The 18,120-nt window shown below is 38.5% G+C and overlaps 1 protein-coding gene across 1 annotated transcript in view; it reads left to right on the top strand.

Annotated features, from left to right (window-relative positions):
* The window catches only part of LARP4B (La ribonucleoprotein 4B), a 53,378-nt gene that overhangs the window by 6,124 nt on the left and 29,134 nt on the right, over positions 1-18,120 (top strand). The window contains exon 2 of the mRNA XM_085227054.1: positions 11,548-11,682. Within this exon, the coding sequence (XP_085083180.1) occupies positions 11,602-11,682 (81 nt within the window). The 5' untranslated portion in view covers positions 11,548-11,601. The remainder of the gene's footprint in view (positions 1-11,547; positions 11,683-18,120) is intronic.

The following is an 18,120-nucleotide window of genomic DNA, read 5'->3' as shown; positions in this document are numbered from 1 at the left end:
AGATTTTAGTACAGTGGTCCAAAAGTAAGCAAAAGTCAGTTCAACTTGTATTGGATGATGGTAACTTCTTTCAAAAGAAGTAATGTGAAAATTACTGGATTATTTGGGTTAAACTCTATTTTTGGCAAAAAACTGAATGAAATAATCATTGGCAAAAACATTGACTTCCTCTTATAGAGTCTTAAAGCTAAGTGATGTTTCTTCTGTAAGTAGTTTAATTTCACTTTAGCTTTGGTCTTGAACATGTTTCAAAACTTAAACCAACACATTTTATGTAAATGAATGCCTTCCAAGTCATCTGAAGCAAACTCAAAGCTTGCGGGATGTACATCCTAGCTTGTAAGTTTTGCAGAATTGTTTATTAAAATAACCTTTGCATACTCAATGATTATTCTATACATTCCTTTCGGAAGAAAACTTGTTATCGCACTTTTTTTTTTTTTTTTTTTTACTGTAATCATCCATGCCTTATCTGGCTCCACATACACCTTCCTGGACTTCAGGTAGGAGTAGTTCCCTTTCTGTCATGGTTTCTAAGACCTTTTTTGGCCGACAATGTATTGTAACAGCACCGAAACAGCTGTTCTGGTGGTATGCATCAGCTCTTCTCTGGAGTTCTAGATGTATATGTATTTGCATCTGAGCTCCTTGGTTTCGGATCTCAGCTTCCCTGAATTAGGCATGCATTGTATGTTTCAAAAATATGATGTTAAAGAATTTGAACGTAGCTTCAAAGCTTGTTTGTGCTTTGAATTACTCTTTAAGTGTCCCAGAAGCTCTTAATACACTGTCTGACTTCCAGTTTCTTAAGCACAGTGCTGATTGCAGACTTGAAACATGAAATCTAAATAATAGCAATATGTTTGTTCTAAGATAAGCCTTTTAAGACTTATAAAAGGACGTCAGACTTCTAGCTTCACCTTTGGAACTACCCTAAGAGCTGACCTTAGAGCTTCAAGTGATGTTTTCGGATGTTCATAATGACAAACTGCACCTTTTCCTCTCAACTTCCAGGTTTTCTGAAGAAGATGCTGTTTGTAAAATTTTGCCTGGCAGATCTGAAAGGAGTAGTTACTTCCTTTGCCTTTGAGAACTGTACTGCTTGGAGTCGCTAACAGATTTGTACATTGCATGATATTGGCCACTTTTTGCTTAGCAGTGAAAAGAAGTATGCGGAAAACTAAAAGATCGTATTGGTAAATAAGGAGGAGGAACATCCAGTAATTGAAACAAGGAAGTTCATTGTTCCCAGCATTGCTAAACTGACATTCTTCATGCACAACCTTTAACTTGCTTCCTCTAAGCAAGAGCTGAAGCAGTTGGTACTCTGTCATGTGTCATCTCCTGAAGACTTAGTTTCTTTGAAGAGCTAGAACAGGCCGAACAGCACATCAGTTGCTGCACCTTAGCTTTAGAAATTTGACTCTGCTGTTAAGATACTGTACAGCTTTCACTTGTTTTAGGAAATAGATGCAATTCATAAAACCACAGGTCTGTTTATGGTGAGACTGCCATCCGGAGTTGCTGGGGAGTTCATTAGCCAGCAAAGTTCGGTAGCTTTTCCAATTTTCACTCTATTCCAGGTTCAATTTCAATGCCAGAATGAAAATTGCCTGTCACAGTGAAAGTGCAACAGTTTCTGTGAACTTTACCACTGTGTATGAACTTGTAGCATAGCTAAGTGTTGCTTCCTTCAGTTGTGGAATAGGAAGATTAATCTTTCCAACTTCCTTTCAGCAGATACTTTAAAGGAAGAAACAACCCTCCAGTAAATGAGAGCAAGCCAGATATGCTGGGAGGGAAGATTAGCAAGGAAGCATATAATTATGCACGATAGTATCCTTGCATAGTAATTTTTCATCTGTACATGAGAGAAGATAAGAGAGTCAGACATGGTATCTGGAGTGACAGAGTAAGCTCACTAGCTGGAAATAATATGGCAGAACGGGGAAGTGTAGGCTATAGGAGAAATATCTGAGAAGCTTTCACATGGCTTTTCTGGTAGTTGTGTTAATCTCTTCATTGAAGCGTTGGCTATGGGAAGGACTAACATAGGTTGAAGATATTTGGAAGTTTTTGTAAAGTTGATCTTATTTTAAATAGATTGGAGTTCAAGTCACCATCTGGTGTTCTGAATATGCTTATTTAAAAATAGTACAGAAATGAAAATAACGTGTTTTATGAAATCCATAGGCACTAGCAGATAGCAGCTTCTGCCCTGTCCGCTCCAGGGGAAGCGTCAGTTTTGTTTCCAGTTCAGTTTACTGCTCCCAGTCAGTTGTGCTGGTCTTCTGCTTTCCTCATGTACAGAGGTGTTGTGCAATTGCTGATTTGTGTGACCTCAGTGCAGACGGGCAGTGTGGATGATGATGGTTGGTGATTAATTAGATGAGGATTTCTGTTTGATGGTGCTAAACTTCAGAAATGTATTTTTGTGATGCTTTCCTAATGTCTGCATTAAATGAAAAAAAAAAAAAAGATTTCTATATCAGTGCACAGTATTTGATATTAAAAATATTAGTGCTGCCTGGAATTTGTAAGTATAGACGTCTGTAAAGTTGAGAAGCTCTGTCTTTCAGAGAAGAATGCAGTTAGCCTATGGAAGATCACACCAAAGCATCTACAGTTAATATTTGTGTAGCAAGTAAACAACTTCAGCAGTGAAGTTTCTATATTAAACATACCAACACATTTTATTTGCATGACCTCAGGTTTGACTTACATTTGCAGATCAGGATCCCAGCACACTGGACACTGCACAAGATAGGCTGTTGCTTCATAGCTCAGTTGTACGTAACTGAATGGGTGGGAGCATCCCGAGAAATGAATGAGTAGTGCGTTAGGATAATATATGATGTCTGTGCTTTGATGAAGGCCTCATTAGTGGGCTTCTCCTCTCTGTAGTTCCATATATATTTAAAAATATTGTGGATGGAGGGAGCTTCCATCTTGCTCTACAGCTTCTTTTAATCCATGTCAGCTATTAATTTCTTTTTTTTTTTTTTTTTTTAATACTTGGACACTATTTTGACTGGCTGCTCTTAGAGAATTATGTGAAAATTTAGTTTTCCTTCTCATTTAACACTTCTGGCTTTATAGACTTTGGAAGCAGAATCAGGTATGGAATGTTGTGGGGAATGAGGAGTCTGAAGCTCCAGGCTTGTCCTGCTGCAGGTGCTTGGAATAGTCGACCTGTGTTAAGGCTTGGATGGTTTTCTCTTCCTTTTTTTTTTTTTTTTTTTTTTTTTTTTTTTTTTTTTTTTTTTTTTGTCCCAAACCAAAGGAGCAGTGGTTTGTATTGATCTGTTCTTTCACTATTCTTCAGCACAGGCATTCTGCTAGGATTCCTTTTGTCAGAATTCTGCAGCTGTTTCTTGTATATTGCTCTTTTCTTGCTTTTTTTTCTTCTCCTGGGGGAGGGGGAAGAAAAAGAGAAGTGTTGGGAGGTGAGGTGGAGGTCAAAAGCTGACCAAAGTTAGTGACTATTTTATTGGAAAATTGTATTTTGAGTTACTTAACGTAACTTGCTGGAGTGGCAAATTTCTGATCTCTTTCCTGAGGATGAAATGCAGGCTTTTGGTAGGCCTTGGTAATGAGTGTAGTACTTGGAATTCTTTAGTTGAAAGCATTCCCGAGATAAGAAGTACCAGCTTTACGGGAGAACGGGCTCATGGAGCTTTGTGATCAGAGATCCTTTCTGTAAAGGTAACATTTCACCTTTCAAAATTATTGTGGTTTGACTGAGCTACTAACAAGTTTAACCTTGTCAGTTGAGGGATTGATGAGATAATGCACAGTAGGAAGAGTGTAGAGTTTATTTTAATTAAGTTTGGTACTTGAAATCTGATTTAAAAAGAAATCTTACCAGACATGCAGTAGTTACATTAGAAATAAAACGTGCAACTGTATGGATAACCTGCAGGGTGTGTGCTGTAAGTCCACTTAAAGTGAAGAGAGCAAGCTTGTGGCTTGGTGATGGATGTGCTACGTGGAGCAACTCCAGTTAATTAATACTCTGGATTTTATAATGTTGTGTGCTTCAGTCTGCAGTCAGGAAAGTGCTGCTTCAGATGTGAAAATTGAGAACAAGCTGTAAGCAAGCTTAAAATTGCTCATGACACAGTGTTACTTCTCTTTAGGGCACAAGTACCCTTACAGGCACAAAAACTTCTTCCCAGTGGATTATTCCTGATTTAGTGGGCACTCATAGTGCTCTAAAAAGACAAGGTTTCTTAGATTGTATTCTATGAAAGAAGTGATGCATTGCATTTCTGAGGAGGACGTGTTCCATAGGCTGTTCTGTGTGTTCTGTTCTTTGACTCTTATTCAGGTGTACGCAAGACAGTAGCACCTTCATGTAAAACTTGTCTTCTTGGTGTGCCAGAGGATTGCAGAAATTAGGATCCCCTTCAATAAAGGGATTTCCTTTAAAGTGTGTGCATTTAATATATTTATTATAAATAATATATTATTTAATATATTTAATAAACAGAGAATAAAAGACTAGATTTAAATAGCAGAATTGTTTGGTGAGGGTTATCTCTTCATCTTGTGTGTACTGTCAGAATCTTTTTTCTTAATGTTTTGTATTAGATGAGTTAACAAGGCTGAACATTCATGCACATCCCTCTATTCTCGCTATTGACTGAGAGACATTTTCATATACCTCTGTATAGAACACTTACTTAATGATATCATGTTTCTTTGGCATTTTATCACCTTTGTTGAGTAACATTGCATTGTGTCTCTTGGGCAACTAATTACTGCTAACGATCTGAATTTCTATATTACTTGCAGAGTAATCAGGTCTAGTGTGCAGTTTCTGTGTTTGTGTTCAAGTTAGGATCAGAAAGCGTAGTACAGGATGAGATTGTAAATCACTTCTGAAGCCTAGTGCAGAAATGCTCGATAAATCTAGTGTTTCCTTTGCATAGCAAAGTTAGCTGTTTTTCTTGAAATTTCAGTCATCCTTTGAGGAGAGACTACATTTAAACAGATAATGGAATTGCAGGATAGTTTTGGAAGCTATCAGCTACATAAAGAACAGAAGGTTTTTGTTTTCTAAAACAACTTGTGAAGCAGAGGAAAACATCTCTAAACTCCTCAGAGCAGTTGCTTTCTGTTGCAGAATGTTCACCAAATACAGCCTTAAATTTTAGATGGTCTGTCTGGAGCTCTGTTCTTGCTAAGAATGTGTCCTTAAAATGCTTTGCATGTGTCAGCTATCCTGTTGTGGGTTTTCCTGCTGCGGGGCTGTATGCGATCCTCTGCAAAGCCCACATTTCTGCACTGTTTTGGGTTCTTCTTGGGGAGTGCTGGGGCATAAGCCATTTTCTTGGCAGGAAGGAAAAAATGAAGAAACTCAGCACCTTCCAGTAGTCATGTTGGCACTTGCACTGGATGTATGCGTGTTCTGAAGCCTTCATCCGGCAGACTTTGATAATGTCTGGGCATGTGGTCAAACGAGGCTCCAGAGGTGAAACTTTCAACTTTCCCCCTGCTGTTCAGTTAATTAGCAGTTAAACAAATCGAGAGCCCTGTGCTGATTTTTAAAATAGTAGTGTATTCAATATTGAACTTCTGTAGACACATGCTGTGACTATTTATGTCACGTCAGCTTTTTAATTGCAGTTGTGTAATACAGGGTTTGCATCTTACGTAGTCAGGATGATGATTGCACAAACTGCCACCAACGGATGTGCTCCTTTGTGTTGTTGGATTTTTTTTTTAATTGATATTTTGTCTGCTTTAGTAATGTAACCACTTAATAGTATATTTTCTTTTAAATAATACTGTCTCCTGAAACATCACTTGTTGCATCTGATGATGTGTGAAAAGATTTCCTGTTTTGAAAGAAAAGGTGGGAATCTGAAATCTGCATAGAGTCCTATCCTGGGATTTTTGTGAGGACCATCAGAATGATGATGCTTTGTGTGGCTACTTAATCTGCAGAGTGGTATCATTTGTCCCATGCAGTGGGATGGTGGTGCAACTCTGACATTAGCAGAGTTGAAATCTTTCTTGGAAAGCCTTCTAAAATGAGTATAAATTTGCAAGCTCCAATTTTTAACACTTCTTAATGTGAAGCGAAGCCTGCAGCCTCTAAGCCAAAATTTGCTAACTTTTCTTGGTGTTTTATCAACATTACTACCCTGTACATGGTAGCAGCTGGAATGTCATTAACTCTTACCACATTATGTGTAACTTTGGGTGTTCAAAGTGCTTGTGAAACTAAGAAAAGTTTGGGTTTTTTAAAATGGGAGCTAATACATTAAATTAATAACATGCTTCTACAAGGGGATGTTATTTTTCATCATCAGTAATCAGCTAAGTCTTAAGTCATCTGTTAAAACTAAATGCTGTTTCTCAATCTCTTAGGTCATGGAAGTATGAGGCTGTTTTATGGCATATTAGGAAGGTGAGATTAGTGTTTCCGTTCTCCATTAAATACCTGGCTTCTGCTTTCAAGCTTACAATAGAGTCCATAGTTTATGTATCTACCTTAGTTATCAGTAGACTTAGAATGTTTCTTACAGCAGTAAATCAGCTATGTGTTAGGTTTGGCAGGTGCTGGAACTCTTTTCAAGGCTGAAGTCAGCAGCACTTCTGCTTGCTTCTCACAGTCCTCACAGGTGCTACAGGAGTGTGAGAGATGGTGAGAAAAGTATGCGAGCCCTGGCAGCAGGAAGAAGGCTTCTGGCTACAACAAAGTTTGTTGTGAAGCTTATGCTGAGAAGAGCACCTCTGTTTTGAAAATTGCTGAGGCTTCCTCATGTTGCTGGAAGTGTTTCTGCATTAGCCTCGTGAGGAGTTTATCTTAACCTCTGTTTAAAGTTTCTAAAATATTTGAGAGGAAGAGTTGTCCGCAACGCCAAACTAAAATCTATTTTTGTTTTTGCTTGCTGGAAGAGCAGTGAAAAGATCTTTTATCCTAGTGAGCTTTTTTGTTTTGTGGTGTTGCTGTTTGCAATGTGAATGTTGGTTGTCAGCACTTGCATTTGTAAATCGCTTTTTAAGGGCTGATTACACTGGGCTGAAAGTTGGCAGGCAAGATCTCAGCCCTAGAGCATTACTGTGAGTTTTGCATGTTTTTAAATAACAGATCTATCTGGCTGGCTTGATGGAGAGAATGCATGCTGCTACTCATACCTTTGTAACTGTGGGCAGCAAAACTATGTAGAAGCATGCTTAGAATATGAGTTTAAATAAAATAGACTACTTCTACAGAAAGCAGAGGTATGAGGGGATTGGGAGTGCACTTATGGGAGTCTGGGGGGATTCAAAGAGATGCTGTAGCAATTTTCACTGGCTCTGTAGCAGCTGAGTAGATGTCTTCTGAGATGTTCCCAAGGTTGTGGTGTATGTGGATGCGCTGTGTGCCTATAAATATCTTCATGTAGTTGAACATTAACTCTGCCAGTGCTACAGGGTACCAGAAGCTGAACTAATGTGCAGTGTAAAGGTTAGCCTGATGTTGGCATCATAATGACACACGTTGCCATTTGGATGAGAACAATCCCAGCTGCAGTTACTGAGGCACCCATACACGAATGGTCCTGTGGTTCTGTGCCTGTGTGTGCATCCCATGGACCATCTTCAGATATGATAGGATCCTTATAGCAAGGTGCACTCAATTTTGTCCATAAAGAAGCAAGTTGATGGCTTTTCAAAAGTTCTTTTTGTTTGTGAAGATGATTGTAGATGTTTGAGGGAAACCAGTTCCACAAAATCTGGAATGTGTGCTACCGCTGCTCATCAGTCCCCTCCCTTTCGTAGCTGCTCAGATGTAGCACTGCTGGCCAGGTGCACACAGGGACAGATTCAGTGTGTGGAGCTGTAAAGAGTTACTGTGCCTATCATCTTTGTTCAAATGAAAAATCACCTGCATTAATACACGCTTTGCCCTTCCTGATGCAATTAGCCATATAGCAGACTGAGTAGCGTGACAGTTTGAGGAATAATAAGGGCTTCATGGCTGAATTTTTTTTTTTCCCCCAATTAAAAAAACCACAAACATGTTTTCACTTGTCTTAATCTTTGGAGGTTAAGTGTCTTGCCAACTTGGAATCCACATTCAAACTGCTTTTATAAGCTGCAGTAAAATCTATTCAGCTTCTCTAGGACCAGGAGCTGGAAGTAGGTGTGTGTGTGTGTGTGCCTTAAGAGGAACTTTGTTTTTGACATAGTGTACGCAAAGTTGTTCAAGTTGACTAATTATTCTGAGATGATCAAATGGCAAGCCGGAAATAAGAGGCCTTTTTTTTTGTGAATCTGCTTCCAATACACTAAGAATATTTAAAAACCCAAAATTGTGTACCTCTGCAGTTCTTTCTTGTGTTTCTTTAATAATTTGAGTTTTTAAAAAATACTTCTGGTAGCTCAGTGCTCCGCCATAGGGATTGCTCCCTTAAGTCACAAAGGGTCTGCTGAGCTGCAGGCTGGTCTCCCACTTGCTGCAGCAGTGTGTGTTGGTGCAAGTGTACAGCTTACCAGCTAGCGAGTCTATTAAAGTGGTGGACAAATTAACTGCTCAGTGGAATGAAAATGCTTATTGCTGTGTTAAAATGCCACATTTAACTTGCAATTTTGACTATTAAATTACCATCAAGAGAGGATAAACTGTCTTCTAAACTGTCAATTCTCATCTGTAGTTGCTAGCACTACCAAATACTGAATCTCATTTCTGTAAATAATTTTGTGTATGAAGATATTTATAGTAGTATCAGTATTAATGAAAAACTTGCTAAAAACATCCTGTCAATAGCCTTTACCACTTAGTTATTTTAGGGTTTTTATTTTTCCCCCCACTATGAAAGAACACTGTTTCTTTTGTTTTTTTTTTTCCACAGATGCTTTATTCTCTGACATGATAGTCATGGAAACCTGCTGTCACACAGGTTTTATGCTGTAGGAGACTGGCAGGTGGCGGAAACATGAACGAGACTAACTTTCCAGCACAGTGCATGAAGTCAGACTGAAGCACAGCACAGTGGATGGGATTTTACAGCAGAGCACTTGACATCTTGGGGACTTTAAGCATCCTGACATACTAAATGCACATAACTGCAAAGGGAACTCCCCTATTCAGGATCTTCCAGTATTGTGTACCCACCTGTAGAAAGGCAATAGCTGGTCACTGTTGAAAGGATAGAACTTAAAAGGCAGGTTGAATATCTACTTTGAACAAGTTATAATAGCATTTCACTTGTTTGAAGAAATGTTTTGATGGAGATGATAGAAATGCAACTTAACAATAATGCAAAACCCATATAGTTATTAAAGTATTTTTTCACAAGGTCAGTGGTTTTTGTGTGGTGTGTACCACATCAAGTATGTTTAAGCAGTAAGAAAGAGCAATCCAAACAAAGTCACTTGGAGTCCAGACGTGGTCTGTGATAAGGGTCATGTGTAAGCTCATCTGAAGGACTTCTGAAGATCAGTAGAATGATGCACTATTCTTACTGCAACTTGAAGTTTCTCATGTAAACCACCAGTAATGGGAACATTGCAGTCATCTGTTATCTGTCAAGTTGACTATCAACTTATCTACTCTCAGCCAAAATTAATGATTTAGCTGAAAATTTTGTGCTTGATGGCTGCTCAGCCAAAGTTTTGGAGGGCATATGTGTACTGGAACTTTATTCATTTTGTTGGCATCACATGGCCTTTGCTTTTTTTTCTGCCCCACTCCATGGATTTACGAAGTATTGGTGCTAATGCTACATACCCAGAACGTGCTGAGCCTAGAAGGGAACGTGGATATGAGATAATCAGGTGATGCAGAGACATGTAAGGAAGTACACTGATTTCTGGATCGACATGCAAAGCGTATAATGTTATTACTGACTGAAACACAGCAGAGTTTCTGTAGAGTTTAGCTGGTGGATGTGGCCCACGTGCCCACAATTAGTGTAAACACCAATGTAGATTATGTAGAGCGAACACAATGTGTAAGTCTTGTTTACTTTTTAGGAAAAAAATCTGAAATTTTAAGAGGCTAAAACCAATTTCTTTAAAGAACATTAACAGGAGCTTTTAGCAAAAGGCTTAGGCACCTTCTTTAATGTTAATGTGCATGCAGCTTCCCATGCGTGGGTTTGAACAGCACAGAATTGTGCTATTTAATACTTGCTTTCAAAAAATTGCTTTCACCCTCTGTATGACTTTTAGTTATTTAATAATATACAAGCATCCCAAATGAATTCCAGACTTTCTCTTGTTTAGACTGTGTATGTGGGGGGCAGGATAGTTCTTGATTTCTTTTTCTTTTTCCTTTGCTTTTCTTGTGTATTTAATTTCTCCCATATGCGAACAGCTTCTCATTGAAGTCGAGTGGTAGGATGTTCAAACAGAACAAACTAAAACTTCAAGTGTTCAAGTGATGTGCATATTGTTCTCTTAAAAACATGTTTTTTGATGTGTTAACTTCTTACATCGGCAGCATGGGATGATGTTCAGCTGTTAATCTAAGCTGAATGTTTAGTCCTGTGTGGAATGTCAGCTTTTCTTTAACAGCGTTGAGAAAACAACTCATCTTCAGAATGACTGTAACGTGAATGCTTGGCTTGTTGCATGGATAAATAGTATAATTTCATTTGAAAAATTTAGGATACGCTAAAGCTGTTGCATGAAGGACTTTGCTTTTGTCCATTGCAAAATATAGTGTAGCATGGATTCACTGGGAGGGCATAAAGCCATACACTGACTGGAATACGTTTTTATCTTTAGGAGTCCAGGTACCATAAGAGGAGTTCATGCGACTAAGGAGTGTAACTGTACTGCTGTGTTCAGTGCATTGCAAAATTTTTATTTCTAGGAGATTATGTAAATAAAAAAGCATATTAGAACTTGTTTGTAGTCCTTATAGAAAAGAAATATTAAAAAATAACCCTGATTTATCTCCTAATGTTTACTTTTTGAGACTTCATAATTCAGATAAGCTTTTCTTTTTCTTAATGACTAAGTCTTTTTTAAAGTAACGCTATTAAATAATAGCCTCAAATTTCAAAGCTGAGCCACTCAGACATCCAACTCTATTCATTTCTCCACTTGTCAAATCAAATAAAATAACATTTTAGGATGATGAAGCAGGACAACTTGTTGAGCATTGTTAATAAAGCAGAAGTGTTGTAACACGCTTCCTACAATTTGTGAAGATTAAGCGATTGTCAGAGTTGTTGTAGAAGACAAAGGCTGGTTTGTGACTGGAATGCTCCTTCATAAGTTAAGTAAATGTACCAAGAGGTGTAAAGAAGGCATGATTTGAAAACCGGTCTGAATAATTAAGGTGAGAATGAAATTAAACTTTTCCTCCTGGAATTTCCCTACCCAGCGTGATGTGAATATTCTGCTTGTTGCTCATCTGCGTTCCAAAGGCTGCCAACTACTACAGGCTTTATGTCCTCTGCCACAACATTTTCCCCACACACATTACTGACTACGTCAGAGTTTTTTGGCTGGATCACTGTGGTGCATTGGGTATGGCTGTGAATTCTCAGAAATATCAGCTGTCACTTATGGTATCTTTTTGTCTTTGTATTTCCACAGCTTACAAAAGTGACCAGTAAAGTTCTCTCTGAGCAGCCAAAAAGCAGACAGCTCATGACTTCTGATCAGGACACTAAAGTTGTGGCTGAACCGCAGGTGCAGCAAGTACAAGAAGTTAAAGACGGTTCTCATCTGGTAAGTATTCTAACTGTAATTCCCATCATGTAAGTGTAGCATGAACGAGCTTTTTTAGTATGTCTTAACCAGAATTGAATCTGATTTTGTGTTTTGTAAGTCATTTGACAACATAAATTATTAGAGCAGAGCTATTGAAAGCAGCTACATCTCCGTACCTGGTAGCAGCATTAACATTTTTTCAGCACCATGGATGATATGAACTATGTTTTACAGCAGTTTTTCACTTGTTAAAGTACAGGTCTTTTTAGTTTATACAGCAGTGGTATTGCCATTCTTGAGTTACTTTCTGGGTAGATAAATATGTGAGTAAAATGTAGGAAATCTGTTCATCATAACAAAGAGTGGTAGTTACCCTTAAGAATAGGGAATTGCCTTCTGTAACATGGATTTTGCTCTCTCAGTTCTGCCAAATGGCATTTGTGCTGTTTCAGTGCTGCTGTGCAGGCTCCAGTAAGTTGTGTTTTGGGATGCTTTTGGCAGATCATGCAGCAGATAGTACTGTATTTACAAGTGTTGCAGTAGATGTCTTTAAGAAGATTAAATACTTGATTTGTGTATAAGCTTTACTCAGAAAATTGTTTTTTCAACTTTGGTAGTTGTGTATTGAGAGTAATGTTCCCGATTGAGACACCTTTAAGAGTCTGCCTTCAGTGTATGTTGTGCAAGTGCTTAGTCTGTGCTATGCGTTAGAGAATGCTTGCTGCTTACCCTTACTTTGCAGCAAACACTAAGGAACTTCTGGTATTCTGGTATCTCTTCTGCTCTGTTTTACATTTCTCAGGTGTATATTTCCTCTCTTCTACTGCACAGCAATTAGTCAAGCCTACCTTTGTGCTATAAAAGTTGATATTTAGTTTTTTTTATTATTATTTCTTGGAATTAACGTTCTGAGCAGCACTTTGAAGTTCTGAAGCAGTTGTTTTGCCACATGCTTCAGTTATAAGCCTGAGTAAGAGACTGTTGCAGATTTGTTTCAAAAGCTTGCAACAGATTTGTGCACTTTTAATGGGTGCATTAATATGAAAGATGGTTTAATCTTCACCTTGATGCTAATTCTTTTAATTTGGAGTACTATATTATTTATAAAGCTACATGTGAATTTAGATCTAAATCTCAATTTCGGTTATTTGTTATTTACTTGGAGAAAGAGGAGAAAAAAACCAAAGCATTGGAAAGTATGTTTTGCCAGTGCTTCAGAATTTCATTTACAGGTTTCTGGGTACGGTGTTATATTTTGAGTAAAACTTCACGGTGTACAGGAAGTCAGCAAACTAGAATCCTAAAGACATTCATTTTTCTCTGTCCAAGAAAGTCAGAAGTAGAAAGGAAAAAAGCTTCTGAAATAAATTCAATTACATTTAGCAAGTGCATGCTTCAGGTTAACTGCTCTTTCTTGTTTATACTTTGAGATCAGAGTGCTAGGTATTTCTATAAAAGAATAGATTTATCATAGAACGTCCGTGTTTGAAGGGACACGCGTGGATCATTGAGAGAAACTCTTGGCTCCACAAAGGACCGCCCAGAATTCAAACCGTATACGTGAGAGCGATGTCCAGACACTTGAACTCTGGCAGCATGGGGCCATGACCACTTTCCTAACCCCCAGCTGCCCCTCCCCTCACAGCTCCATGCCATTCCCTCAGGCCCTGTTGCTACCCCATAGAGCAGAGCTCACTGCTGTCCCTCTGCTCCGTGTGAGGCACTACAGCTGCCATGATGCCACTCCTCAGCCTGCTCTGCTCTGCTCCCAACCAAACCCAGGTGTTTTTGCTGCTCCTTATACTTCTTGTCCCCTAGACCCTTCCACATCTTCACAGTCCTCCTGTGGATGTGCTCTAATAGTTTTATGTTCTTACATTGTGCCCAACCTTGCACACAGTGGTCTAGGTTAGGTCAGACCGGAGCAATTCCTCCTCTCACCCATCTGGCAGCGCTGGGGCTGCTGCACCCTGGGATATAGTTGGCTTTCATGGCTGCCATGTCTCAGCGATGACTTAGATTCAACTTGCTGTTAGCCATAACCCCCAGATCCTTTTCTTCAGAGTGGATTTATGTCCTCAGTGATCACTGCTCCAGCGTGTGTTTGGTGTGAAGTCATACTACCTGGAATCTGGTGATATCTTCAGGAGTCTTTTTAAATCTACTTAAATTTGCTGAATTACTTCCCCTAGATATTTTGGCTATGCTATTCTACTAGGATTGCATTATGCTTGGTCCAGGTGGTTTTTCTGGCACTTAGAGAGGTACGCTGCGGAATTTGTACTGAGAATTTTCAGGCACTTGGTCTATTTTCTTTGGCAGGACCAAAACTTAACGTGTTTTTTACTGTTATTAATGCTGAACTGATAGTGAGTAATTAATGATTTCAAGCTAAACTTTTGATGTTATGACAAATCAGAAATAACTTTCCAAGGTTGCTTACGTTACTGATGTAGAGGTTATTTGTTTACTAGCAGATTTCAAAGACTTTCAGTCTTAAAATGACTGTAAAGCAGTGTATGCTGCTGTTTAATGCCTAATGTGGTTTGATTCTAAACCTAATGAGGTTCATTCTAACATTCTAACTGAAGTCTTGTTTGATTTCAGTAGTATTCAACAGCAGAATTTTGGTAGCTTTGCACGTAAGTTGACTGAAAGAAGTTGGCAATTTGAGGATCCTCCTAAACTGCTTTTCAATATTAACTTACACTTACAAATGGAATATTGATGGGAGGGTTCAACCTCTACTGCCGTACGAACACCATCTGCCTCTGATGTCATGGGCCAACATAATAGACATGGAGGCATTACTTTTGAAACAATCCTTGTGCTTCCTACGATGTTTATTTTGGAGTTTATATGGAAGGATATCTTAGATTTAAGAGCTTGTAGGAAACATTCAAAAATTATTCTGCAATCCGTTCAAGAAAAAGCCTGATAGAATTGAAAGGAAACTGAGGAGATGTTACTCTCTAGTTTAATATAGGGCCATGTGTAATAGCTGAACAAAAATTCAGTATAGTGTATAATTCTTAGGTCATTTAACAATACATAATTGGCACATACTGTAATACTAAGTGTTAACTACTAACAGTTTGTAAAACTTGTAGGTGATATTTAATAATTCAAGAGGTGACAATTTGCTTTAAACAAGAGATGGAGGATTGTCAACATCTTGAACACTAACTGCCCAGTGTTAGGTTTTTCTGTCGTGTTGTACGTTTAGAAAATAAGTACTGAATAGCTTTGCTCTGCACATTTAGGTGATTTCGAAGGCTGTTTTTAATTGTTTTAATATATAAAATGTGTATATTTAAACTCTTAACAGTCCTCTTAACCTTGATATTCTTAAGGGAAAGTTAAACATTCTGCTCAGTTGTTTTCCTGAAACCTGCAGCAGTGACACTGTGATGTCTGTTGTGATATTGCTCTGCTCTTTTTCTGTGACTGGTGGTAGGCAAGACGTCAGGTAATTGCCTTGAAGAGTAGGGTAATCATTGTTTAAGGGCTGATTGCAATTGCGTGACTTAGTGTCATTTATCACTTTTTAGTAAAACGTTAGAATGTTGTAATGGCTGTTTAAACCTGTGGTATTATAACTTTACAGTTAAACTGTATTTTAAAATTAAATTCTCTGAATCTGTATGTATAGATTTAAACCCTTATTCCATGACAAGGTTTGCAGAAATGTGTAGATATGAATGTAGACTGAAGATACACTACTGTTAACAAAAACATTGACTTCTGGCTTTCTGCATAGGTGCATGTCAAATATAGGACTAAAAATACAAATTGTTCAAGTTGTGAAAGTGCTGCTTCAGAGCAGTTCTGTTTCCACCCTTCTTCCTAGCTGAATCCAGCTCTGAAGTGGTAGGGCACTAAATCTTTTAGTTGCAGAAGTGCTTTTCAAGTCAGGTGGAGGTGTTTAGCCTAGCCAGAAGGCTTTTAAGACTTACTGTGCCTTCCAAGTTGAGCAAACAACCTCAGGTGATGCAGGTGATGTAGTGTAAGAGTACTGTGGGCAAGTTCTGCTTAGATTTCTCATGATTTTTTTTTTTTATGGTGATTCTACAATTAACATTATTGAGAAATGAGATTTGATAGATATGCAGTATAGGTGTTTAAAATTAGAAATAATCTCCAAAACTCTTAGGTAAAACAGAAGGAACAAGTACAGAACGTGCCTTTGCACATAAGGAGAAAAGTATGGGAAAACTGGAAGAACCCTCTTTTTGCCTGAACTGCTGCTCACATTTTCTTATCATTGGTTGATAATAGAACTGCTTGCTAAGGCCAGGGAAAGTGGCCTTTGCCCAGAACATAGAGCTGAGTTTTTCTCCAAAAACTTTGTACTGTATCACAGAGGGGAATATTGTGTTAATTCTTCACTTGACGAAGAGCTGTCTGAATAGTTATAGAATTTGCAAGTACTGGTGTGACTTAATGCTGACATTAAAAACAGTTGAATTGTTTGCTCGTGGCATTTCTTCAAAAAAATCCTCTTACAAACAATCCCTCCCCCTCTCCCTGTACTTTGTTCCAGGGAATGCTTAAGAGAGAAGTGGCTTGGCATAGCTCTGAGTCTGAGCCAGGCTGGATACAAGCATGTTGAATAACTTTGTCCCAGGGGAGAATTAAAAAAAAATGCAGCAGATGGCAGCAATGATGCATCAGACTTCCTATCCTTAAGAACAATCTATCTGTAGGTACTTCTGATGTTTCACACGTTAGATAACCTGGGGGCAGGATAGTTCTCCTTTTTTGTTACTCTGCAGTTCCAAAACAAACTTGCTGAGGAGGGAATGCATTTATTTCCTAGCCAATTCCTTAATCTTTGTAATGGCCAAAGGATTAGTGGTGAATAAGAGTTCTTTCTTGAATGTTAACCAGTATGGTTTTATGTATCAGTCTGCTGTATATGGCACTTAAATATACAGTAAGTGCTTTAGAAGCATCATTTTCTTTAATTCATTTGTTCTGCGAGCAGATCCTCTGGAGAGAAAAGGATACGTGGGCAGCTGTGTTACAGCTTTTTTTGTCTTACGCATACAAATAAGAAACTGAGAGGGCTGCTCTGAAAGTAATGCCGCCTGTTTTACGATGTTGGTCCATGATGTCAAGAGGTGGATTTCGGTGCAATGGCAGTAGAGGTTGAACCTTCCCACCAGTATCCCATTACATGTTGCTGCTGTGTGACAGATGGCAGCAGAGGGGCAGTCTGACAGAATGGCGTCTGATGTGGAAGTGCTATGAAGCAAAGGTGGGGAATTGAATTCCTCCATGTGGAAAAAACGGTATCCGTTGACATTCATTGATGTTTGCTGGACATTTACGAAGACCACAGAGTGGATGTGAGCACAGTGAGGTGATGGGTGGTGTGTTTCAGCAGGGGGTCACCTCCACTGGTGCCGGCTTTCATGAGCGTGGTATGCAGACTCTTGTTGGTCGCTGGTGAAAATGCATAGCTAATGGTGGTGACTGGGTTGAAAAATAGGGCTTTGTAGCTGAGAATTTGCTCTGTTAAACAGTGCTATTGTGCTCTCTATGTCTGTTGCAGTTTCCGTGGAAATAAATAGGACATATTACTTTCAAAGCATTCTACATACTTGGAATAATATTTGAATATTTTCTGAAAGGTTCAGAGAAGGGAACAGAATGGTTATGGATTCTTACTCCTGTTTGGGGAGGGTGTTATGTGTTGAGCATTACCTGTCAAGTAACCTGACCTCAGGTTTAGCATGATTCATGTTGCTGAACATGTGAACTCTGCTGTTCTTGACTACTGTCCTTACCGTATGAAGTGAAATATTTGAATTCCAAGAGCGTGCCCGCACTTGCGCAGTGCTACCTGCAAGTTTTTAAGGTTGTGAACAGTTTGAGACAATGAGAGTTTTTCTCACTTTCTGCCTAGCTTTTGTTTCACTTACTGTGGTTCAGTGCAGAGTTGCTCTTTTTTTTTTTCCCTCAATCTTCAATATGAAACTCTGTTTTGCTTCCTTCATTAAACATGTGAACTTTGTTTTACCAACAAGACATGAATGACGAAAGAAGAGCTAATGCTTAATTACCGTTAAGCATCAACTACATTCACTACTGTGTTTACAGTTGTAAGTTTTATTCTACTGGAATGAAGAAAGTGAAAGATTGTATGGAAAATGTGACCATAGGCATCTCTGGTTTTAAAAAAATAAAATAAAATTCCTGGAATTTTTGAAAGAGAGCATATGATATGTCTGTTACGAGAACCACAAGGATATGTTAGAGAGATTCTATCCTCTCTTGCCATGATAGCAACTCTGAAATAAGTTATAGTGAAAAAGGTAAAAACAAAAAAGATAGTGGAAAATCAGAGCATGGATGTAGGTGTGTTAAGCAGCATTTACCCTGCAAGTGTAGTTTACAGTATAAATTAAAATAGATCTAGTTGCAGTTATCTGAAAGACAGCTGCTTTAACT

Source organism: Meleagris gallopavo, chromosome 6, assembly GCF_905368555.1.
Source record: "Meleagris gallopavo chromosome 6, MGAL_WU_HG_1.1, whole genome shotgun sequence".
NCBI classification, from domain to species: Eukaryota; Metazoa; Chordata; class Aves; order Galliformes; family Phasianidae; genus Meleagris; species Meleagris gallopavo.
Note: the sequence above shows the minus strand (reverse complement) of the source record. Positions and strands in the feature narration are given on the sequence as shown.